The following is a 26,687-nucleotide window of genomic DNA, read 5'->3' as shown; positions in this document are numbered from 1 at the left end:
GGATCCTTGTGACGTGTGAATGTTTTTTTTTTTTTTTTTCCCTCGCAGCAACACACTGATCTTTGGCCCGTCCGCGCTGGAGGGACTCGCTGTGGGATGAACGCAAGTGTCAGGGAGGAGTGGTTAACTTTCGCGTTTGTCCTCACCCTCTCTCCGATAAATCAAAGTTTACGCATCTCTTTGGACTGACCACAGAGCCTCGCGGACTGCAGAGCGCTGGTCATGGCACCACTGCCCGCTGCCTCCGGTTTCACGTTTCTCCTTCACACCGCGTTATTGGCTTTTCTCCTGGGCACTTCTGCGACTAGTGGTAAGTTTGTTTTCTTTTCTCGCCCTCCCCGCTCGCGTCGCATTCCTCGAGGCTTTGTGTCAGTCAATTAGGCATACTGCTGCATTTGGAGATGCGCACAGAGCCTTCCACTTATTTTCCAAAGTTGCATTATAATTGGCTACTTTACTTATTATTGGAGAGGTCCCTCAACCTAGTCCCAATAGACCCAGTCTTTCATGATCAGCTGAGTTTGTTTTTTCTCCTGATTAGATCTGACATGTGTGGTTACATTTAATTACCAATAACATTTCCCAAAAGGCTTTAATATTTAAATGTGGCCCACATATTTATAAATCGTAAATGGATGTGGTTACTAGAGTTTGTCGGTGCCTGTCCCTACAGCTGCTAACCTGAAGCAGTGCAATTTCCAGTGATTTGAGGAGGTCAGTCTCCCTCCTGTCTCCTCTTTCTGTGTAAGAATGTCAAGAATGTTGGTTTACCATCTACAGTGGGCCTGGGGTCTCTAGTATATACTATCATTCAAACCTTTATTTAACCAGGAGAAATCCAATTGAGATTACGAGAGTGCCCAAAAAGATTACATTTATTTATGTTCTTTTTTTATTTAGTATTTCTATTGAAAGTTTGTTTGGTGAAAGCAAATGCACAATTGCTATGGCATTATCAACAGCAGACCTTGGTTCAATATAATATATTTTGGCTAAGATTAGTGGCTAGCACTTGCAGCACAGCAAGAATGGAATTTAGGATGGAAATTAGCTTTGATTGGTTTGATTTTTTAAGTATTAGGTATATTCTTTTTGTAAATGCATCATCCCTTTAAATAAATAAATGCTAATTTAAATACAAGAAGGTCCCAGGACTGCATGGGCTCCACTTTTACATATTCTTCTCATGTCTGGAGAACCATGAACCTGGATCATTATGGAGATAACGTTACCTGCTGCAGCTGCTGCAGATGCTCCAGCGGCAGTGAAGGCTGCGTCGCATGCTCAGGATAAATGTTCCTATGGCAACATGACTTTTTATTTTCACATTTATTCCCTGTAATCAGCTTAACCTCTTAGTTCCCTGTTTATTCACAGGACGTCCCTCTGTGAGGCGTTTCCACCGCCTCACCCGGATGTCAGAGCCCGTGGTGCGAGCGGGACAGGCCTCTCAGGTGTATCTGACCCCGGATGAACTGCGAAGACTGCACTTCAAACCCACCGTGGGCTCCATTCGGCTCTCGGAAGGGCACAAGGCCATGTTCAACTGCTCCATCGAAGTCCCAGATCCCCGACTGGAACCCGTCATTTACTGGTTCAAGAATGGACAAGAGCTGGTCCCAAACTCGCACCTGGTCAACAACGATCTGCAGACTGTCACAGATGGAGTCACGTCTCTGCTCTCCACCATCAAGTAAATAAGACACCACACAAGAATCACTTGGATGTAATAGAAGTACATACAGAATTACAAAGTTAATGGATCAGTAACAACTGCCAATACGCCATTGCTTGTTACCTGTGTCTATTGATCTTCTCTGGGCTGTGTCTCAGCCTCATTAGAATGACATTGTCCATCGGGCTTGGGGAAAAGGAGGATGCTGTGCTTCTTTGACCCCGCTTTCAATACATAGCATACTCACACCCCTTTCCTTCTGGGATCTGTAGCCTGTCTGTCCTGTTCTTTAGTTCTTCTTGTCCATTGACCTTTTGAAAATGACCATTATGGATAGCCAAAAGCTCAAAGAACAAGAAAAACTAAAGAACAGGACAGACGACAACCTGTTTGAGTGTGACCGTATACAGTACAGACATCCTGTTACCACGTTATTACTGAGCTGTGTGACCCTAAAGTGTGACCCAAACCTGTGAGCTAGACATTGTTTCTTTCTTTTTTCTTTACAGCATTACAACTTTCAAGTCTCTCAAGAAGTATAACAAATCAGAACTCCGTGGTTGATTTTTATTTGGTTTTGCAGGATAGAGCAAGTGCAGAGAACAGATGCAGGTGAATACCGCTGCAGACTGAGCATCATGAATTCTCTGGTGGAATCTCAGCCCATTATCATGGAGGTTGATGGTATGGCTGGATATACTCAATGCAAACACAGTGGATCATTGAAATAGTAAGATGTTGACATATAGCTCTGTCTTTAGGTCTGCCTACGTTCATACAGCAGCCAGAGGACAGGAACGTGACGAGAAATGTGCCCTTCACCCTGTCCTGTGAGGCAGTGGGTCCCCCTGATCCTGTTCAGATCCGCTGGCTCCGGGATGGGTCTCCGGACAGTGACTATCACAACTCCCCCAGCAGCTACTCTGTCTCAGGTAAGCCTTCTTAATTTTAAATTGAAAGAAGGAAGTGTGCAAACTTCTCTATTCACTTTCAATATTGCTTGGCAAATGATAGCAATAACATTGAACACGTGAAGAATGTTTGAAAACCACTGTTTTTGGAGACATTGTCCAGACATATTTAACTTGGCGCTAGTTCTGTTGGTGGTTTCTATTCTGTGAGTCTGTGCTGCCTCAGCATGTGTCCTCTGCTTACTCCAATGCAATTTTATCTCCAATGGCCTCACACACTCGCATAAGGTCACATGTGGTCACTGAGTTTCTCAACTCTATGTTTAATCTTGTTCAAAACTGCATGTGCTCAAAATCCACTGATAATACTGTATAACTTTGAGCAGTTGGTTGAAATGCACAGGTTTAGATAATAGTTATAACAGAGCATGAGTGTTAATGTGTATTAATACTGTATTATCTGCTGTAGTAGTCGTTGTTGATCAGAATTTATGATTACTAGTAACTTGTAACAATACTGCAAAAAGGGTTCACATCTTCACTATATTCATTGAGAAATGTTGATCGGTTGGGAAAGTAAACTGCTATGAGAGGTAGAATGTTTAAAGGATTTTACTTCTGTTGCACATAGGTATCGTCAGTTTTTTCAGTTTGCCTCACATAATATCTCTTAAAAAGTCTTGCTGCTTTGATTAGACAGATAAACTTCAGTCACTTTTTTGCCCTCACCCTTCACTCAATCCACCGCAGGCAAATCTCTCCTCCTTCAACATTGTGCAGTGAGTTCACGGGTTGAAGGTTTACTGCCATGCATCAGGCCCAGCCAAGTGAGGGGACAGGGGCAGCAGCACAGGGAGCCCGTTCGGGGGTTGGCTCGTGGGACAAAGGCCTCATTGACGGGACGTCCTACATGGGCCAGCGGGGAGGGGACCTGGTGCAGGCTACCAGAGCTCTGTGCATGATTTCAACATTGGCACAACAGTAAAGCCAGTCTTAGGCATAAACAGGCACTGGAGTGAGCTTTTTACAGCACACGGTTAAAAGGGCAGGACATGATTACTGCGGCGTGGCCAGGGCCTTCTGTATTTCTCACTTAATTCCTGAAGCAATTCATAAGTTCACTAAGCGGCTGGAGTGATTTGGAATATCCAAGCAAAAAGACCATTTTGAGCATAACTTTAGTGTGTATTTGCTCCTTTCATCTTTGACAATAGAAAGTGGTCAGTGGGTGCAAATGGAAAAACAGTTTGTGAAAAGGGAATTAGTAAGGAGCATTAAAGAAGAGTTTCATTTTGAAGAAACACTTAGGCCATCTACACATTTCAAGGTCAAGGTCTTAGGAAGGCTCTTTGGAAAGCAGATCTTTGCTACACAGAAACAAAAAATGAGCTTGACTTCTCAGCTTGTGGGAGATTTTCCGAACCTGGTAATTACAGACTCCAGAATTTCAGGCTGCTGGACATTTCTCTGTAACAGCAACCCACTCAGAGTTCACGACACAGTTTTCCTTCCTTATTTTTAGTTCTAGATTTACTTTGTGGTCATGAGACAAGTACAGGGCACCAATAAACACAACTTCATGACATTTTTTCATTTCCTTTTTATTAGGAAATTACTTTTATTTGAGTTTACTGAGTTGTGGGCTATAGACGATGAAATAGCAACTCACTGGTGTGGGGTAATTTGCTCCTAGTTACTGGTTTACTGAAATTTCACAAGCCACTGTATTCTAATAAAGTATATTGCTCGGGTTAGGAAAAAAAAAGTATCAGGGAGTACAACTTACTCTTAAGTACTCATAAAAAGTGCCAGACTTGCATAGTTTCCACTCTGACATCTGAGTGGAGGCAAACATCCGCATGTGCGTATCTAATTTTCACAGCTTCACTATAAGCATAGAGTGTGTGTGGGATGTAAGATCTTGCTTCTGCTGTAGCTGTGGAATAGAGATAGTTCTGTCTTTTAGTGAAGTGGTGGACATCTTTGCAAAATTGTTTTAAGAGCTGCTTCTATCTGCAGCTTCTAAAGGTTCACACTTCTCTGTGATTGGTTAAATGCACGTCACTCACTCGGTGCATGATGAGACTGACCAACAGGAATAGAGGACTTAGATTTCACCTGTTCCCACTGTACAGCAGCCTTCCTGAAACTCAGCCCAGGACAGATCAATAGGCAGGTAATTGGCAGTGATCAGCTGAGAGTGTGCGTTAGGTTCTTAGGACTTAGAACTACAAAGATGTTTACCCTCAGATGAGAGTAGCCGTTTATTGAGGGGAGGGACTTAGACAAGCTAAACTCCTCCCAGTGGCCTATATTTAGCCTGCGGGCTGAGTTTAGAAGGACTGTACGGAGTTTAAAAATGGTAAAATTATGTATGTTCCAGCATTGTCCTAATGTGTAGAATGAGCCCAGACCTTTTCACCACAACTGCCTCTAAAATCCTGCACTGTCACTAAAAAAGTTGTTAATTTGGGTCCGAAGTGCCGTCTTGCACAAGCTTAAAGGGATATTTCAGGCTTTTTGACATAGGGCCTCATTTCCTAGTAGAGATATTTTTTTTGTAATTCACGCAGTTCTTATGTTTGAAGAGTTTCGTGGTGCTAGGCTAATGCAAGGCTAGCGGATTTCTACGATATCAGCTAGCCTGCATTAAAAACAGTCTTAAGCACTCCACAGTGCACCTGAGGCAAATCATTTATAACGCCAGACTAACGACATAAATGTCTGTGTCGATAGAATAATTTTAACCATTTTGCATTTAAAATACCTTATATTTGAGCAGCATCAGCTTCGTGTTTGTATAAGCTACGCGGCGGCAGGGTGATCTGCTAGAAAATTGTCCCTCAAAATGTGATCATTCATTCATTCATAATGCAAGGTCAGTTATATTCCAAAAAATATTCTATCGACACAGACATTTATATGGTTAGTCTGCCACGAAACTCTTCAAACATAAAAAAATATCTCCAGGTATCAGCAACCCTCAGGATAACTAGGAAATGAGGCCCTATCACAAAAATCCTGAAATATCCCTTAATATAGAAGGTGCAGTTATGCGTAAGACCTGTGGTGGCAGTAGTGAGCATAAAATGGCCAACTTGCATCTAGCGCTTTTAAACTTCAGTGTTGCTGATGAAGCCTTTTGGATGAGAGGTAAAACGTTCTACACTTCATCTACAGAGTACAGAAGACGACTCAAGAACCTTCAAGATACGCCCTGAAAGTTTTGAAATGTGCTCATAAAGTAATTCCTGTGAAGATTGGGATTTTAGTAATGTTTTAAGAGAGTTAGAAAAGAGTTTGTATCTTATGCTCCTTTAAGTAATATATTGGCTTAAATTATGTCATTAACATCCAAAGAATGTAAACAAAGCATTGGTTCCAGCCATCACTGACAGGCTTGTTGTGGTCCACTTTGAGTTTCCACCATTTGAAAAAGGACAAAAGGACAATGAGATCATTATGGAGCAGCTGTCCCAGTGCTGTTCTGCGTAGATCAGTGCCCAGTTGAGAGACAGGATTGTACAGCCGTGAAAACAGAGCTACTGCAACCATTTGTTGGAAAACAAGCAGAATTTGATTTGAGACATACTTTCACTGTATTCTAGATCTTTGTGCATTTATTCGACTTGTGGTGCCGGAAGGGAAGTTTTGACTTGGGCAGCACAATGTGAGAAAAAATGTAGATATTTGATAAAACCATTTAAACCAATATTTTAAACTCCATTTCAATACAGGACATTAAATAATAAATTAAATCAGGATTGATGTAAAATGTAAATAAATGAGGAAAATCATGACTAAAACTTAATTTGTTTTAGGTCATTTTAGCAAAATAGTGTATATCTCAGGCAGATGGAAGACCTCAGTGATTTTACAATTCTTCCGATATAGATCCTGTGTCAACTAATATGGAGAAAACAATAATTTGGTGATATATTGTGCAACCCTTAATTGATTAATTTAACTTCAAACTTCTCAGCACTTTTAATATTATGCATTTATTGGATGCAGAGATTTGATAATGTTGGCATGGTCCTCCATTAATCGATGTTTGGTACTGGTGAAATGTGTTTACTGGAATAATTAAACTGATATAGACTTTGCTCTGTCTATTTCCAGGTGTGGACAGATTCACTCAGTTCAGCTGTGAGGCTTACAACAAAAAAGGCGTCACGACATCCAGAGAGGCAAACGTCCACATTAAAGGTAAAAAACACTGGCATTCCTTTGGTTTCACTGCCCTGTGTGGCCTCTCAGTAAAATACCACACAAAGCTTCTCCTGTTGTTTTTGTAGTGCTCCCGCGACCTGTGTCCAACATCACTGTGATGGAAAGACAGGCCAATAAGTTAAAGCTAAGCTGGACTCCAGGACATGACGGCTACTCCCCACTCACCAAATGTCTCATAAGAGTGAGTCACAGGTTTTCAGTTCTTTCAGTTTTTTTTTTCTCCACACAAGTAGGTGGGGTTAAATATCAATAATAACTAGTTGCATTGTAGTTTTTTCACAATCAAACACACATTTCTGATGGACAATTTTATAGTGAAAAAATAAGTGCATTTTTGATGAGAGCAACACACCTAAATGAATTTGAGACATCGGCAACAAATATTAGGAACATTTTTTATATGAATAATACATTGTTCATCTGCCTTTTGTTGCATAACTGACAGATGTAACTGTGTGCAGGAGTTACAGATTACTCAGTCCAAGTTAATCACTAAGTCTGATATATCATATGGCTGCGAGTTTTCTAAAATCTGCACTGTTATGTGTCACTCGCTTCAACATCTAGTGGGAGATCCTGTTTATAATTCATAAAAATAATTATATAGTGTTTACGCTACCTTGTGAATATAATTTAGGTTTGGTAGATCATTAAAACTTGTATTTAATGTACGTTTTCATGACTTGAGCTTGTATCCCACTGTTTTTAGGTGAGGGAGATCAGCCGGAGGAGAGGGGAAGTGACGACGACTCGCTTTGTGAATGTGTCCGTACCTCCGTTTGAGAGCGAGGTCACGGGACTTCAGGCCATGACGTGGTACAACATGAGCGTGTCCTGCAGCAACGAAGTGGGACCTTCCGCCGTGTCTGTGTGGGTCCACAGCAACACCACTGAAGGAGGTACTTTCTGAGTCAGAGTAGAGTCATGGTACAGAAAAGAGAGGCACTTACTTTATCTGCATTGAAGGTGAACATGAATTAAAGATATTTGTTACATTTCTATGTATATGCTTTATTCCTCTTGTACAGTGGTTCCTATAGAGTTCGGGAATGTGATGTCATATCGCTAAGCATTATGGGATTAGCAGCAATTGTAAACTAATTTAGATTTTAAAAGTTAAAATACTGGAGTTATTGTTCACATTCAAACACTTGGACACCACAGTGTAGATGTTTTTACCAGCACTAACTCAGCAGCTAATGGAGTTGTTCCACGGCTTTTCTATCCACTTTTTATACTGTTTTTAGCTAATGTTAGTCGATGGAAATGTATGGTAACAGCTGCAAAGATGGCCGATCTCCATGGTAACTGGGGAATTTCCCAAACTCTATTGCCTGTTCATAATTTGCATAGAAATATAAATTCAATTTGAAATAAACTGCATTTGTTTAGCATGTATAATGATTAACTTTTTGGTCCTGATTTTTTTTTTTTTTTTTTAAATGCTTTATTTTAATTTAATGGAATGCACTTTGTTGAAATTGTTTGTGTATAATATGTTGTACAGCAAAAAGTCAGGTATAGCATGAAGTTGTAATAATACTTCTACTGCATTTACCATTCCAGTAATGGTTACTTTACAGTTTTATTTGACTAAAATTGGATATTCCATAGCCAAAAGTATGGTAAAACAGTGTTGCAGTTTTTCAAACACTTGCACTATTTTCTTGCGGCCACAGCTTATGTTTATCTTGTGTGCAATGTGCATGCGTGTTCTTACAGCAGTTCCCTTCTGGCGAGAAAAGAAACGTATTATTATCTATATTTACTTCCACCTTAGATCCATGTCTTCCTATGGAGCCTGTGAAGTCATGTTGTTACTGGAATTTACTCAACAGCCCGGTCCCCCTCAGTCAGACTCCGTGTGCCAATCGTCATATCCACAATTGTTCTCCCGAAAGTAAGCGATAGGAAATAGGAGTGGCCTGTCACGCCGAGAAAACACAAAGTAGGGTGGAGGAGCAATCAGCTTCCTTCCTAAAGTGACCACATGGGATATTTCAGTTAAAAGATTTGATACATATTGTGCCAGGAAAGGACCTCATGTAATCAAAGGATTTTGAGGTACAAGATTGTGTCTTGAGTTAAATTTATTGCTTGTCTTTCTTTTTGTAGTGCCCTCAGTGTATCCCAGAAATGTCACGGTGCACCAAAATGACTCGTCGCTGGTGATAAAGTGGAAGCCCCCGCCAGAAGACAAAATAAACGGTGTCCTGAACGGCTACAATATTGTCATAAGACATGCAGGACAAAAGAGTATGGTGAGTAACTTAAGTAGATAAAAGCAATTCAACCGGGATAGAAAACAGACAAAAGCAGCGATTTGAACAATTTTGACATATATTGACACATATATTTTTGGTATATGGATTATATGGATTAAAGTTAGTATGGATGGGTAGGTTAGCTTTTGGGATATCTTACCCCGGGGCCTGGACACTGGGGTGTAGGAGACCGGTGAAGGATGTAGCAGTGTGAAGCCATGGATAGAAGAGGCGATGAAGGGGTGGAGGTGGGTCGTAGCACAGCTGGGAATGCGAACAAGCTTGGAGGTTTAAACACGGGACCGAGGGCAATGATTGGCTGTGACAAAGGTGTGGCTCTGTGCTGATAGGCTGAGGTGGAGGTGTGGCCTTCCCAAACGCGATTATTGGCTGGAGGTAGGTGTTCCTGAAATTAGTCTTCCAGGTTGAATTTACGTCAAGGCTTCATGGCGCTAATCAAGAATATCTGTTATCTGTTATTCCATATAGTACTTTTTTCTTGAGGTTATCGAGTGCCTGAAAACTTCTCTGCTCGTAGCTATCTGGCTATTATGTTTAATTGTCACCATGGTTACTGTCCCTCAAGTGATGTCAAAGACAACTGTAGTGATCAATAGAAAAGGTTTTAAATCTGATCTGTACAAAAAGCAGTATTGTTAATTTTCTGCGTAGTTTCCTATAGTGTTAATATTCATTCTTTTTTGTTTTACATCATTCATAGTCGATGCAGGTTTTAACAGAAGTGAGGAAGAGATACACAATGCATCATGTTTGTTGCTTTTGAGACTGAATACTCTGAGAGAGGTTTTCAAAATCTGGAGATTTATGCCTGATTACTGACCAGGCTGTTTGCACAAGGCTCCTTATTTAACAATGTTATCCTAATTGAAAAAAATGTAACTGCAATGACTCATACTGAAGTCTTTCATCAACAAGAGGTCAGGCCTTTAACACTTTCCCTCCCGCACATGGCCATTTATGTGAAGCACTGTTTCAAATAACCTCTAGAAGCACCACAGCCAATCCCCGTCACTACGATTGCGCTTTCTCAGACATTTGCGTGGCTTCCCGTCTGTGTCAAAGGTAAAGGAAGCTGACAGTGTGAAAAACCAAGCGATGTTGTTCTGGCTCTGGTATGCAGCCTTGAGTCACTGCGCAGTGGTGGTGAATGAATGAGGACAACAATAGGATACGCACAACTGTGTTAAATATTTGTGCGCATTGTCTGCTCAGGGGGGTGACAGTACAGTGTTTAATGGTATGAGTCAGCGAGTGCGTCAGGTGCCACTACTGCTTGCTTTACCATGGAATATGCTTGTATTGAAATGGAAAATAATCATAGCCCATGTTTTCTCGGCCTTTATGACACTGACACTTTGATTTGGCGCTTTCACTGTAGACAGCAACTTTACAGTGTTGAATAATATTAGTTAAAGAATGTGTCAGATGGAAAACTCTTGCGCTATTGCTTCTGCTTTCTTGGGAAAAAGAGCACATCTAGTAATCATACATAATCTCCCCTGTGTGTCGTGCCATTATTATCGTCCGTAGGTTTGCAAATGAATAAAACGGCACATTGATTTTATTAAGATATATTACAAAGTCCGATAAAGTGAGACAGTTGATTTTTGGGCCATGTGCTTTGTTAATTTCTCCTGCTTCTCCATTATGGGTTACTGTGAGATCATCCATTCCCGGACCATTCAGTCAAAGCATGTGTTGGCCAACTTTTTCTCTAATATGCGTTCCTTTTCTAGAAATGGTGAGATAATGCTAACATGCAATTGTCATAGCAAACAATCAGCCTCCATTTGTGCAAAAAATGTTTTTTTAATTCATGCCCATGTAAACCCTTGCCATTTATCAGGGGTTGGCATTGGGGTAATGAATACATACTAGCATGTGAACTGTAAATATATCGCAACATACACCCTGACATTACTCATATCACTGAGGCTCCTGTATTGTGATACACAAATAATAGAAAAACTTAGATAAGTTGTAGTAGAACAACATACACTTTATTCACCTCTTAACCCCCACCTTAATCTCCAAATCTAAAAGGTTACAGCCTCTAGGCCAGTGTAGCGCCTCATTTGAAAGTTAAGACCTACAAAACTCATCTAAACTCATCCTTTTCCTTGTGTCGTTGCCGTCGTTTTCTATTGCTCTTTTGTGACGCTCTTGTTGCATTTTTGTCACTTTTTTTGCCACTTTTTTGTCATGTCTTTGTTGCTCTTTTGTTGCATTTTCATCGTCGTTTTTGTCTCTATTTTGACGCTTTTTTCAATAAAATTTAGATTTGTGTGATGTCCTTGGTTCAGGTGGAGGTTAAGGGGTTATGAAGAGGTATTTTGTTACCAAAAACCAGCCCAAATAAAAACTTGCTACTGCATTAAAAGAATAAAAACTACTGAGTCTCTTATTTAACATAATGAAAACATCCGCTTAGGCCTTTTTTTGAACCAGGAGGATACGTGTTGTAGTATTTACTTTGTATCGGGACACATGCATCGTTAGGTTGTTGGCAATAACCCTATGCTGGAGCATCTATTTAATGGCAGGAAATATCAAACTAAATTCAATTATTCAATTAAACAATGATTTTGGCCCGAGTCGTCTTTCCTTGAAGGGTGAACAAAATGAGAAACTTCGTATCCCAGAGTGGCATCGGTTTTTGCTTATATTGCTTTTGCTGCCACATGTTGAACCACAGACATGTTAGGAGCACATTAATCACTGGTTCAGCGATTCTTAGTCTGTCAGCAGAATGCATCCATATGTTACTGAGTTGTGAAATACAGGACAACGAGTCTGTCACATGCCTGCTCCAGTTTATGCAGGAAATGTATCTTCTTCCTCTTTTAATAACCTCTAATTAGGCTGCTGTGGGATTACACCACTGGTTTACTGTAAATAAAGAAACTCGTGGGATTTCTTTTCTTTCTTTTAAAGGTTTTTTAGTTTAAGCTGTGAGGTGAAAATGAGGAAGGGACCAAAAGAACAGGACATGCAGTGAGTGAGATCTGTGATGTTGCAAAAGTGGATAAAATGTTTCTTGAGCTGCACAATCCAAGTGGAAAAGTACCCAAATCTGCTTTCAAGAACGTAACTTCACAATATAGATACTAGAAAGATAGAAAGTACCAGAGTTTTGAGGTTATTTTAGGATTTTAGTGCGTACTTTTGCACTGAAAGACTTGTACGGATTATATTTGTTATAGATCTATTAATCAATCTATGGTTCATCTTTAATTGTCATGACAGCTCATGGCGTTTTGAGTTTGAGAAATCAAATATAAACTACAGACTTAACCTTTAACCCTCACCTGAACCGGCTTGGCATTACCCAAATCTAAAAACTTCTTTGAAAAAACGTGAAAATGGATATGAAAACGCACCGGAAAAGCATCAATAATACAATAATAAAGCGACAAAAACACAAGTAAAAACTGATGAAAAAGCAATAAAGAAGTGATACAAAAGCAATGACAAAGGCAACAAAAAAACGCCAAAAACACGACAAAAAAAAAGAAAACATGACAGAACAGTGACAAAAAAGTGACAAAAAAAAGTGACGAAAACATGACAAAAAGCAACAAAAAAAGCAGTGAAAAAGCAACAAGAAATGTCAACAACATGGCAAAAAAAACAGCTAAAACACGACAAAAATCTGACAAAAATGCGGCGACAATGCAAAAAAACAGTTTCAGTCAGTTCTGATGGTCAAACTGGAGATGGAGAAAAAGTGCCGGGTTAAGGCGGTGGGATAAGAGGTTCAGTTTATTTTTATATATCTATCTCATTCTACCAACTGTCAATTTATTACATTTAGTAAAAGCCAAATACATTTTTTGAAAAATAAAATTGGATGAAAAATTAAGATCAATGACTACGAGAAAAAGTTCTTCATTATTTGGGCCATATTGTCCAGACGTACAGTAAGTAATTATGTCAATGGTTAATGTGCTTCTAAATACTAAATAATATCATGGCTACTGTCCTTCAAAGTGCATCGTTTATTATTATTTGCCACTTAGTTGCTGTACCATGAATCAGCAACACTAAATGTGTCCTCTCCGTCTGGCTCTTCTTGTTTGTGTTTCAGATCCACAGCTACACCACGTCGGTCTCGGTGCCGTTGCAGGAATTCAACTCTACCTACAGCGTGGAGGTGGCTGCGTGCACTCATGCTGGGAGTGGCATGATCAGCCCACCAGTCTGGATCTTCGTGCCAGAGGACAGTGAGTGCTTCTCTATGGCTTTATCTCCACATCTGGAAACAGTTTGCTGTATATAAGACGAGTTTATGATAATAACAAGGGAGCTGTAGGTTCTCAGACTGGTGTAAGGGTTGGTTTAACTGTGGTACTTGTTGATTTTTGCCATTTAACCATAGTCCTATTTTAGACAAGTTTTTAAAGATTTATGCTTCTGCTCAGCGCATATTTTGTGGTTTGAACCGGATTTACTCTGAACAAATCAATCAGATGTGTCTTGTCTAGTTGAATATTAAAATAATGGATGACTAATTTAGTATTTATAATCAATCATCGTTTTATTCTTTAAACAGTCTCGATAGAAGTAGAACGTTATTTATAAATAATGTCCCGTCTGGGTGCCTTAATACAGTACAATACAATTTCTGAAGATATATATATATTTTCTTCATTTATGCAGTCCTTATATTTGAAGAATTTAGAGTTTTTACCATAGACATGCCGAGCACCACTAAACTCTTCCAATATAAGGACTGCATGAATAAAGCATATACTACATATCTCCAGGTCTCAACAACACTCTGGATAACTAGGAAATGAAGCCCTATGTCAAAAATCCTGAAATATTCCTTTAAGTCCTGATTGATTCCTAAATTGTTCATGGTTTAGTATTTTATTGTTTGAACGGTGATGAAGACTCTTAACTCACTTGCGCATTTATCTTTTTTTCTTTCAGGGTCTGTCCCGTCCCCGTCATCGAGCCCCGATACCGCTGTTTCAGATTTGGTGTATGTCGTCCTGGGGGTGGCGTGTGGGATCTGCCTGCTGCTGCTGGTGCTTTGGGGAGGCATCTGCGTACGCAGCAGGACCTGTGCATCCAAGTTTCGGTATGCCACATCCCTTCCACCTGGATGTAGTCTTGACCAGTGGCTCTCAACTGGAATCTTAGGATTGCAAGCCACAACCCAAATAAGAAAATGTTATGTTGAACAAACAGTAAAAAGACCCATAAAGCTGAAATTATGACCAGCACAACAGTCATTTTTACAAACTCAGATGTTTCTACACTTTCATGGAAGATAAATATGGAATCAACCGACTGAAAATGGCCCCGCATTGTACTTTTGAGTCCTGACCCACCAGTTGAGAGCCACTGCTATAGACTTTGACTTTGTTGCTCACTGTGGCTAGTCTTTTTGTTACTCAGCATAAAACTTGCAATGAAGTTATCGACTATAAAGACGGCGATATATACCGGCATTTGACTTGTGGGTTAGAGTTCACGTCTGTGCATATGGTTAAGGATATCACTACAAAGCCATTAAACAAAAAAAAAGTAAAGTAAAGAAGTAAAGTGCTAAACTAAAAATATTATATGGGGTAAATGTCCACAGGGATGCTGACTAATGGTTTGTAATGACCTTTAGTTCATGACGGCTTAATGTTTCCTGATTTTGGTCATAAACTTCCTGTGCTTCCTTTTAGTCATTCTCTGCACCTGTGAGGCCTGTGTTATTAAAGTTAATACCGTGTTACTGCAGCTGAAATGACCGACAATATCCAGACTTTATGTTTGTGTCAGGTGCTCAGCCTTATCAGTCAGGATACAAGGGTTATAATCTCATAAAAGTCTATATACAAATGTGCATATTTTATAAAGGCCTTTACTGTGGAAATGTGGGCAAAAAATAATAATATCACAAATTTATCACGATCCCTTTAAGAGCTAACTAACTTCTTTTCTTTTTTCAATCTCATCATGCTTTTGTTTTATATGAACAATCCTCTCTTTTATCTCTTTTATTTTGGCCAAATTGTCCTAGTCTTTCATTGTTATTGGACAATAGAGCGGATCATGTATTGAAATCCCCCCTCTGGCATTTTGCAGGCATCTGTTTGGAGACGGAGAAATGCAGGAGCCTGTCATTCAGTACACACCACAGAGATCTTATAATCGATCTGCAGTGGGTATAACATGTAAGTAACGCAATTATTAAATGTACTATTGTAGCTCATGTCAACAAATGGCACATGAGTCGTCTCTTTGCTACTAGTGAGTAATCTCGGCATCAGCGAACAACTCCAGGCCAAACTGCAAGATGTAATGGTCACGAGAAACCTGCTGTCCATTGGCAAGATCCTGGGAGAAGGTAATTCAATGCTTTTGTAGTGATGATAAAAAAAAAAGTTGAACATAATAAACAACAAGTCTCTTCTTGTTTCAGGTGAATTTGGCTCTGTGGTGGAGGGGCAGTTTAGACAACCTGATGGGGTATCCGAAAAGGTTGCCGTGAAGACAATGAAATGTAAGCTTCCGAGACACTGGTGTTTCTCAAACGCTGATATGGTTGATACATGTCCTGCCTGTGGAGTATTCGGGGTCCACAGCACTTCTAATATTTGTTTAATTTAGACACAATAGTCCTTGTTTAGTTTAGAACTTACTTTTTGCCTATTTCTCATCTTGTGGTGCTCAGGCTTGACATGAAAAGTTTGAGAACCACAGCAATACCTGTTTTTGAACTAAAAAAAACAATTATGTTCTTTTTTTCTCATAAAACAGTGGACAGTTTCTCTCAAAGGGAAATAGAGGAGTTCCTTAATGAAGCTGCTTGCATGAAAGACTTTGACCACCCAAATGTCATCAAACTGCTAGGTACTGTCTGGCCTAAAATTACTATATTCTGTCTGTGTTGTTAAAGTGTTCCAGTTTCCTCGTGTTTGCACACTGTCACAGTCTGTTTTCCTTGCCCACTCTATAGGTGTTTGCTTAGAAATGGGCCCAGGAAACTTTCCCAAGCCCATGGTCATTTTGCCTTTCATGAAATACGGAGATCTGCACAGCTTTTTGCTTCGTTCACGTCTGGGAGAGAGCCCCATGGTGAGCAATTATAAGTCACTGTTACCAGACAATTGCATCGCACATTAATGATCTATATTTTGTTGTTTCATAGTATTTGCCCACCCAGACTTTGCTGAAGTTTATGGTTGACATTGCTTTGGGGATGGAGTACCTCAGTAACCGCCACTTTCTGCATCGGGATTTGGCAGCGAGAAACTGCATGTACGTTTTGGCTAGATATAATAATATACTTCCCGAATAAAACTAAATGGTTTCACATACTGTTGGTAACAAGGACTCAATCAGTGCATGTAATTAAGACGGATCGAACATAAGCACTGCAACTTATTTGTCAATACAATTATCACTGTAAACAATATAACGTCTAGAAACAAAAATGTATCTAAATAAATGGTCATATATCCTTTTCTTGCAGGTTGCGTGATGACATGACCGTGTGTGTGGCAGACTTTGGCCTCTCTAAAAAGATCTACAGTGGCGACTACTACAGACAGGGCAGGATTGCCAAAATGCCTGTCAAATGGATCGCTGTGGAGAGTCTGGCAGACAGAGTATTTACTGTAAAGAGTGACGTGGTAAGACAGTAACTTGTTCATCAACGTTTACATCCTGCACTGATTGAAATGTGGTGCGTCTTCTTGCACCGTTTGTAATATCTGACAATTGTTTTGTTTTCTAGTGGGCATTTGGCGTTACAATGTGGGAGATAGCAACTCGAGGCATGACTCCGTACCCTGGCATTCAAAACCATGAAATTTATGATCATCTTCTTGAAGGACACCGACTGAAGCAGCCACCAGACTGTTTGGATGAGCTGTAAGTGTTCATTTCCTGTTTACATAACTGCTTTCAATTTTTTTCCCACTACACATAAAAGGTTATTCTGTGGGCACAAGCTCGTTGTAGCTCAACAGTGCCCTCTCCTGGAAATCTGTTGTATCACAAAAACACAAAGCCTTTAATGCAAGTCTAGGGGCTGTGGTTAGCAAGAATAGTTTTATGGTTGGTAAAAACAATGTTCACAAACAGGGCATTGCTTCCCTTGCACTGTAAGAGATTAGTAATTTGATAAAACAGCGTTAGAGGCTTGGATGCATCTGCTGTTACCTACCGTTCAGCAAAACATCAACAAAACATAACAACAGCTCGTATTAGTTATGTTAACAATGACAATGTTTTATGAACTTTTAACTATTAACTATTCATATTTTGAATAGAGTTAATGGAACCTGCAATCAACAAGCACTGTGTTGTGAGATATTGAATTAGGTATGATTTTATTTCAACATATAGAATAGAATATTTTAATTAAGAGTACTTTTACTTCATTTAGACATATTACTAATACAGGGTTTGGGTCAGGGGTTAGGGTTATGAATAGGATTAGGAACGCCAAATGTGATGTAAATTTTGTTTCACTCACACAGATCTCACTCATAGTTTTAGTAACTAGAGGGTCTTGGCTTTCAAATAATAATAGCCTAACCCCAAATTGGCAGGTAACAGGTTAAAGAGTCAGAACTAAAAATAGAGTTCGATGTTTAGACAAAAGGGGACAAAAGGGCCCTGTTTATTTACCAAAGTCATAACTTAAAGCATTAAGTAAATTCTGTTGTCATATTACCATGTTTTTGTTGTTTCGTTCCAGGTATGAGATTATGTACATGTGCTGGAGGGCTGACCCACTGGACAGACCTGTCTTCACTCAACTCAGAGAAATGATGGAGAAGCTTGCTGAGAAACTACCAGATGCCTCCAGCAAAGACGACATCATTTATATTAACACAAGTTTCCCCGAAGAAGACCCGGACACTGCAGACGTTGAGTTGGACAACCCTGTTTTTGACTCTTCCCCCTCCTGCAGTCACCACCAGAGGGCGGCAGAGAGGGCAGTCGTCACAGCGGACGTTCATGGCAGTTTGGGGAATGAGGAAGACTGTGAAGACCGTTATGTTGTGGTCATCTCCTCTGACCCATCCCAAAGAGCTGCAGCAGTGAACACTCCGCTTTTATCAAATGACACTGTAAGGCACGAGAATGGACAGCAAAGTGAGGCAGCTGCGCGGGAGTCCAGCACCAGTGACAGCTCCTCCCTATTATGAATCTAGAATAATCGTGATTGTTGTGATGCAGTACTGTGCAAAAGCCCACAGAATTATGTTTCCAAAAAAATTTTAAAGGAGGAAAAAACAACAAACCCACAACCACACATATACTTTAAATGTCTAGAGCTTTTCTGTATAAGATGAATGGTATTTTTACTTCCACCAAATGACCAGAAGAGGGAGGGACTGTCGAGCTCTATATCTGGAATTAAAATGTAATACCTTTGGTCCTTTTGTCTAAACCTCTACATCTTAACAGTGTTCCTCCTGATTTTGTAGATTGTTTCCAGTATTGCAAAATGTTAACAGTATTTTTAGGAGTATCGTGTTCTTTTTTTTCCTTTACACCTACAAGCAGTGAGTCACTTTCTCTCTTAAGGCCAGTGTTGTTGGTTACGTCTTTGTATTTCAACATGAGTGGATGGCTGTACATGTTCAATAAGCTTGAGATGCACTTAACTCAACTGTGATGTGAATAGTTTACTTATATGAATTATAAGATGCAATGTAAATATAGATTTGTACATGTTGTTTATTAGCAAGACTCAAATGTATTTAAAAATGATTTATCTTATTTGAAAAAAGATTATTAAAGTGACATATTTTGTTATGTTAACATTCAGAGCTTGGTTTATTCAGCTTACGCTTATGCTTATGGACCGATACATAGATATGTTTTTACCTGAGCTCAGAGAAGTTGATACATACCTGTCTGGTCTGTGTGCGTGCCCGTGGAAGAGCTTGGTGGCTTCCAACTTCACCCCCGTTTGGAGCTATAGGAATATGCTGGGAGAGGTCAAATGCTAACAACATCTTTGGTCGTTGTGCGTGACTGAGCACACGCACAAAGACCAGACAGGTACGCATCAACTCGTCTAATCTCAGGTAAGAACATATCTCAGTACGTAAAAACGGTGGCTTGTTCCTTAAATGAATTTCAAACCAATTCTTCCTTCCAGGATGCCTTAAAAGCCCAGGACTCCCACGATAACAAGGTTGAAATCTCAGCTGAACTTTCCTGGTTAAATAAAAGTCTGTGGTAGACAAGATAAACTTGCAATTTATATATATGTTGACTACTAAACATGTTACCGTCAATGCTGGGTTGCCATACAAGTGGAGTCTACAGATACAATCAGAAACGGTCATTGTAATTTGAAACTGTTAGTATGATAAGAAATTACTGTGTCAAAACATTCTTTAAATAATACGTGGAGCTGACAAACTAGTACGTAGATGCAGCGCTCACAATAGCACACAAATTTGACAAGACAAAAGTGATCCGGCATGAAACCGCTTCTCTCATTTGGCACCCCGGCCGCTCCGTAGTGCACAGCTAAACGTTTGTACACATCAAACATGGCGGCTGCAGACGAGATGCGGACGTGGAGTTGTCCGGCCAGGCGGGTTTTCTGCTCATGGATTCTGTTATCGCTGGTTTTACTCAACTCATTAAGTTCATCATGTGCCGCACCCGAGCGTGGCGTTTGGGAAATAACTATGGTAAATGTAAGTATCCTGTTTTGCAGAGATCTCTTCCCGGTTAGCTGCAGTCACCTAGCTACAATGGTTAGCCTCATGCTACTTCTCAGGTATTGCACTGTGACATCCATGAAGTGACGAATAACGTGGTTCTTTTGGCTAGTAATATATAATTTCAGATATCTTAATTGTATTACTATAGAAAATTACTACAAGAAATAGTTTTAGAAGGTGTCATCTCGCTGCTAGCTGACACCTAATGATATCTCCTTAAAATCAATAGTCAATGTACTTCCTAGTTCAAGAATAAAGCCATGACTGGAAACACGAACAAGGGTAAAAGCGTAGGGCTACTGTACTTGGAAAGTCTTTATCAATTATTTAGGTTTTGAGACGTTTCAGTTTCTTTGTTGACTTTGGTCCAATGCAACATCATCTTAGTGCGTTGTCTGAATCGTAAATCTGTATGTGAAATAATTATATGGCAAGTTGCTTAAGCCCTTTGTAATTGTATATGATTTATATTAATGTTATGTTTACTCCTATGCATTGTTTTGTTCTACAGTCATCCAAGCCACTCATGAAAAGAAAATCCATGTACAAAAACACAGACATATATCTGAAAGGTGCTGTAATAATTTTATCTTTCATGCCCAACTGCAACTCTTCTCCATATTTCATGTCGTTATCTCTCTGTTCTTCAGTTGTGGCATGTAGCTGCCCAGAGAAGGTGAATTTAACTATCCACTGGCTTTTGAAATACTACCCCTGTCACAATGAATTCAACAACATTGAAGTAAGTTCTTCTCAATCGAGGAAATTTTAATGATGTTGATTGAGACATGTAATAGTTAAGTGTTAACTGCTTGCAGGAAATGTACGAGAAGACGCCACAAACTCATGAAGGCCTGGATCCAAATCCTATGGTCCATGGAGAAGTCATTGAACACATTCACAAGCCAATAACATGCATTGGCAAGACTCTCCCCATACTCAATGTTAGTTCATACACATTTTTTTAAGTTTATCTTCAAGTTATTTATGTGGTGTTTTTCTTTTTCAGAAAGCAATGGCGGAACATCGTCCTGCTCTCCCAGTTCTTAATCGTAATTTAAAGGTGTGTACATTTTTATGATACATGTGGTTTATTTAATAAATGCAGCAAATCTGTTACACTATCAGTAAATATGAACTTGTTTTGTGTGTCATATTTAGGATCCCAATTACACCAGATTGATTTATGATGAATATGACAACAACAGCAGCAATGCTAAACAAGATGTGATTGCCACCACATGGAGGGATGGCCCGTATCTGCTGGTTGTGACAATCCAGCCTAATAAAATTAGCCACTGGAATTTAACAAGTAAATACATTATTTCTCTTTTATTTTGTAAATGAAATTGAAATTACTTAAATGAAATGCCTAATGTCTTTTATTTTCCCAGTGCATTTGGAGATGCGAGGTGACCATGGCTACATATCCATCACTGAGTGGCCTTTGATGATTGTATGCTGATGAATAAAATGACTTTCCTATTCTGATTTAAAAAATACAGTACTATTATGATGTCCTTTTCCTGTAGTTCTATATGGTGATGTGCATAGTGTACATCTTGTATGCTGTGCTCTGGTTCGTTTGGGCTGCCTGTTACTGGAAAGACCTTCTCCGGATTCAGTTCTGGATTGCTGGGGTCATATTCCTCGGGATGGTGGAGAAGGCAGTCTTTTGTGCTGAATATGAAAACACAAATGCTGTTGGCTCTGCAAGTGAGTGCCCACAGGATTTTACAAATATTTACGCGGATGGTAAGACACTAATTTTGAAATATTTATTTTCTTTTACAGCATCAGGGTTGTTGATTTTTGCCGAATTGGTTTCTGCACTAAAGAGGACCCTTGCGCGACTGCTCGTCATCATCGTCAGCCTTGGTTATGGCATTGTGAAGTATGTAATCAAATAATATTAGCCATATTATGCTTAACAAAAGTATTATAATTTCTAATCTGTTCATTGCAGGCCTCGGCTAGGGACAGTTATGCACAGGGTCGTTGGTTTGGGGATGCTCTACTTTGCTTTTGCAAGCATTGAAGGGGTCCTACGAATTACTGGGGTGAGTCATTTGATGAGAGAAATTTGCATAAATAAATTGCTGAAATAGTTTTGGTTGTTTAAATCGTTAACATGTTGGAATTGGCTAAGAGAGATCTAGCAACTGGTTTCAGTTTAATTATGTGTTGGGTGTGTCTGCGTTGAAGGGTCGTGACAATGGCCCAGCTCTCATTACTGAAGTTGTTCTGGCCATACTCGATTCCTGTGCCATCTGGTTCATATCCTTCCATTTGCTGCTCTAGGTTATTAGAATAGTCAGATTTTGGTGTGACATTTGCTCTTCGTATAGATGGTTTCTATTACTTTTGTTGATTATTTTTCTACTGTTTTTGCTATGGTCATTGGTTCTGTGATGTATTTGCTTTTTAAATCTCAGATCCTCTTTGATTTGTTTTCCCGCCTTCTCTCCTCCGTCTCCTCCTGTGTGTCCTACACTGACCTCTAGGCGAAAGACTCAGACTTGGCCCTGCTGGCCAACATTCCCCTGGCTCTGCTTGACTCCTCTCTCTGCTGGTGGATATCCTTTTGTGCACCTTTTTCCTCTGCTCCTCATTCACAACAAGCCTAAACTAGGGCAAGGGATCTCCCTTTAGCTACGTGGTATAATACTTAATTTTGGCTTATAAAGTGTTGTAGTTGGGGTTGTTTGTTTGCTGTGTTCTCCTTGACTTCCATGAACATATTTGTCAGCCTGGCACAAACCATCAAGACTCTGAAACTCAGGAGGAACCCGGTCAAGTTGTCTCTTTACAGACATTTTACAAACACACTCATCTTTGCTGTTCTTGGTAAGTTTATATTTCTGTCTGTATTGATTAGAACAACAACAAATAAACATCTTTTTATTCCTTTTATTAGCCTCCATCATCTTCATGGCATGGATTGCAAAGAAATTTCGTCTTGCGAATTGCCAGTCAGTAAGTGTTAAATACATTGCACTGGCCTTTTCTTAATGATGAATGATTTATGTTTTCAAATGTTCCCCGTGAAGGACTGGATCGAGCTGTGGGTGGAAGACGCTTTCTGGAGGTTCTTGTTCTCGGCCATTTTGCTCGTCATTATGTTTTTATGGAGACCATCTGCAAACAACCAAAGGTGCGTCCACAACTTGTGTGATCAAATGTGCAATACTTGGAAAATCCTGCACGACGCTGCTGTTGTGATGTATTCATTGAATATGAAATAGAAATATGATCCGTTCTTTCTAACCTAATTATTCGATTTATTCACACATTATTAAGTTGTTTTTTTTATCACAGATATGCTTTCACGCCTCTTATTGACGACTCTGAAGATGATGAAGAGATTGAGGAGTTCTTGGCCAATTCAAATCTGGGTAATGTAATGTTTGATATTATTGTGTCCGTTTAAGTTTATTTTGCAAAACAAAAATATCAAATTATTATTTTTATTCAGCTGACGGCATCAAGTTAAGAGCAGCCAAAAATGAGACCAATGGTACGGCTAAACCTGCAGAAGCAAACCCGGTAGGTACATTGTTCTTGCTTCTGCTCAAAGAAGTGATGTGTTTTTCTCATTTGGACTCTGGCTGTTGTAAAGTGATGTAGAAATAAATATTAACAATTTAAAATGAAAATATGTAGTTTAAGTACAGTGCAGCAGGTGGCAGCATTACGCATTCTGTCTTTTTACAGGATGAAGACTTGAAATGGGTGGAGGACAACATTCCTAGCTCAATCACTGATGTGTAAGCTCATATTAACTTTACCTCATTGCATTTCATGTAAATTGCTTGTAAAGGCATCTCACTATTGATTCTGTTTTCATCACCGCAGAGCTCTGCCTGTCCTGCTCGACTCAGATGAGGTACTGTCATTTAACCTCAAGTTTTTTAGTATTATTTATATTTTAGTAGTGATTTGTAAAATAAGAACATTTGTTGCCTCGTTTTTCAGGAAATTATGACGACCAAGTACGAGATGTCAAAACTGGAGTGATGCTTTATTTGAGACCAACTGACACAGAGGTAGTTTTTTTTTTTTAAGTTGCCTTAGCCTCGTCTTACCCAGCACACCGTAACTTATGACTTTTTTTTATTTTTTATGTTTCAGTGTTACTTCAGTGGATGAAGCGACGTGAAACAGTTTGTGGGGACCGTTTGTTGTTTTAACGCTTGAACAACATTAGACTTTGCACTGACGGCGAATCAGTGATTTCCTGAAGCGATCAGTTTCCAGCCTTTTTTTTCCCAAAGAGAATGTGTCATTTTATTAAGTGCTGTATTTATTTTCGTCATATCCTTTTGATTATTTTACCAGATTAACAAGAGCAGTCGCCTCATGCGTGAACATAAACTGAACGATACGGAGGTGGTTCAGGGGAGGCATAAAATATTATTATTGAGAAAGAGTATGATAAAATTTTGTATTTAAGAATGGGCGAAAGGTAAAAGCTATTTTCACACAAAATAAACCAAGGGGGGATTTATTTAAAAAAAAAAACAGTCAACCATATTGGAGAACGAATGGAGCCTCTGCATGTTTATTTGATGTGGAAATGTCATGTTCCAAGACTAGGCCGTGTCGTGCAAGTTATTACGTAAATCTCACATACTTAGGTTGTCCTCTGCACAAAATCTTGGGGCAGACCTATTTGCCCAAATAAGATACAAAAGAGGAAAAAGTGCAAGAAAAAGGATTAGATGTTCAAAATGTATCGAGTAAGGTCCATTGAGCGAAGATCTAAGTTAAGGAAAAAACGTTTCACTCCAGACACCGTTTCAAATTAGCTCTAATGCACTTTGATGATCAAAGCTGTGCCTATGTTTTCGGAGGTTATTGAGAAGTGAAGTTTCTCTCTTTGGTGTCTGCGAGCCCGTCTACAGTGTTGTGTTTGGAGAGCGATGCACAGATTATTTTAATACCAGTGTAAATGGGTTTAGAATTGTAGTTATCTTTGTGATCTTTCTACACAGTCCTGTTCAAGTTTGAATCTACTGTATGTGTGTGGGAAGCTTTTCTGTTTTCCAAAATAAGAGCAATATACGGTTGTGTATGTTGACATTGATATTATTTATTTGTTCAAAGTGTACTTAAGTTGATGTGGCTTCTTCATGTTTACGAGGTGTTCTTCCATTTCTATGATGTCTTTGTCAAAGCAACAGGCAGCTTGGGTCGACGTTCTTTGTAGCTGTTGCTTTCTTTGCTCGACAAAATCATTAATTTTACTTGTTACTTTTTCTTGAGATATATATGTTCTGTACATCATTCAGTTCTCGATGTTCGGCACAGGCACAAGCCGGTCACCTGAATGGTGTTTTCAGTGTGTTCTTTTTTTAATGGTTGGAAAGCTGGAGTAATTGTGCTTTTGGTGGCACACAGTCTTTGTGTTATGTAAGACTGCGCAGACACCTGCAGCGGACCTGGGTATTTGTACAGATGGCTTTGGCTGATTCCTGTTATTTCATAATTATTCCACAGGTGCAAAAGCATCAGGATAAAGTGACTTTGGGAGGAAGTGTGCTCTTCATACCAGCAGTTTTCCTCTTCCTTTTCAGGAAATGTGTATATGATTAAACTCATTTAAAATAGGATTTGGGTTTTCTGTCATTTCCACATTCAAATGATCATAATAAATATATTTGTGCATAAGGATGAGCACAAGCACATTAATCAAGCTGTGGGATAATACTGTATATTCTAGAGAAAGTATGCAGATGTCACAACAAATTCCAATGTAAAGTGTTGAAAGGTATTTGTAACATTGAGGGTTTTGCTTAGAAAATATGGATCTATAAATGCCCTCTATATATTATTGTATGTTGGACACAGCTGCATTTACCTCATGTTATAGCTTTTCATTTTCTATTCTAGTCTGACACAAACATACATTCATAGGCCCATTTTAGCTGGTCCAAACATTCAGGAAAACGTGTGGCTCAGTGGGGTTTATTGAGAGCACCTGAAACACCTCTGTATTTTCTTTTGTACGTTTTGTGGTTTTTATGTTGATATAAAAGATCTCACACTGAGTGGACGCTTCAGTGTTAGCTTTGCCGTAGCCGGGATGTAAATAATACAGAAGGAATGCAAGGAATTTGATTTAGAGATGGTGTCTTCTGTACAGCTATAGTATGAAGTCCATCATATGGGCTATGCAGGAAAGAAAAATCAGTGACCTCCACATGGTCTTTAGTGCAGTGGTTTGTTGTGTTCCCGTCAAACTTAAGGTTGCTAAGGCATTACATCTAATCTTTGTATTTGTCCACAATTGAGGATTATGTCACTGGTCATTAACAGTCACTGTTTTGTGCCAAATTCAACCACTTCAGCTGAGAAAACTAAAGCACAGATCAGAAGAAAAGGGTTAGTATTAGTCCCTGAAGTAAGTGCAATAACATGCCCACAGCTGTTGCCACTGACGCCTTTAAACTTTGTGACAAGTAAAAACCACACACGGCTGGCCAGATTTCTCTTACAAGTGACTTGTGTTTTGTTGCTTAGTTGATTCCATTTGCCTTTGACACTTTGTATTCCTGTTACCCCCTCCCTTAACTGAGCACATTTTCTCCAGGTCAGCTTTACCCAAATCTAAAAGCTTGTCGACTTGAGCTTACAGCCTACATGCCAGTGTTATACCTCATCATTGGAAAGCTAAATCAATGGCCTAGAAAACTTTTATTGTCTCATTTTTGACTTGGTTTCGTCCCTTTTTGTCACGTTTTTGTCCCTTTTTTGTTGTATTTTTGTTGCTTTTTAGGTGTGTTTTTGTCAATTTTTTTGTTGCTTTTTTATCACTAGTCTTTGTTGCTTTGTAGTCGTGTTTTTGTTTCCATTGTGATGCTTTTTTCAAGAAGCTTTT

At 39.4% G+C, this 26,687-nt stretch overlaps 2 protein-coding genes across 2 annotated transcripts; both read left to right on the top strand.

The window, feature by feature from the left end:
• The first annotated feature begins 65 nt into the window (after positions 1-65).
• Positions 66-18,837, top strand: mertka (c-mer proto-oncogene tyrosine kinase a). Its single transcript, XM_079559435.1, has 19 exons — positions 66-310; positions 1,378-1,693; positions 2,259-2,359; positions 2,437-2,607; positions 6,709-6,795; positions 6,885-7,000; positions 7,529-7,718; positions 8,935-9,080; positions 13,192-13,327; positions 14,040-14,190; positions 15,192-15,280; positions 15,358-15,453; positions 15,529-15,609; positions 15,867-15,959; positions 16,066-16,184; positions 16,258-16,367; positions 16,582-16,741; positions 16,846-16,982; positions 17,815-18,837. Exons 1-19 carry the CDS (start codon positions 223-225, stop codon positions 18,266-18,268), a joined length of 2,841 nt encoding a protein of 946 aa, XP_079415561.1. The 5' UTR covers positions 66-222; the 3' UTR covers positions 18,269-18,837.
• A 1,985-nt stretch (positions 18,838-20,822) lies between these two features.
• On the top strand, positions 20,823-24,521 carry tmem87b (transmembrane protein 87B; the record flags this gene model as incomplete). Its single annotated transcript, XM_079559436.1, has 16 exons — positions 20,823-20,870; positions 20,969-21,119; positions 21,202-21,263; positions 21,340-21,523; positions 21,602-21,701; positions 21,774-21,867; positions 22,312-22,379; positions 22,503-22,654; positions 22,725-22,783; positions 22,858-22,961; positions 23,126-23,202; positions 23,283-23,353; positions 23,522-23,574; positions 23,663-23,693; positions 23,783-23,853; positions 23,939-24,521. 15 exons carry the CDS (start codon positions 20,823-20,825, stop codon positions 23,822-23,824), a joined length of 1,296 nt encoding a protein of 431 aa, XP_079415562.1. The 3' UTR covers positions 23,825-23,853; positions 23,939-24,521.
• Positions 24,522-26,687: the final 2,166 nt, after the last annotated feature.

Source organism: Gobius niger, assembly GCF_951799975.1.
Source record: "Gobius niger genome assembly, chromosome: 7".
Classification (NCBI taxonomy): Eukaryota; Metazoa; Chordata; class Actinopteri; order Gobiiformes; family Gobiidae; genus Gobius; species Gobius niger.
The sequence above is the reverse complement of the archived record's forward strand: the minus strand, read 5'-3'. Positions and strand labels throughout refer to the sequence as shown.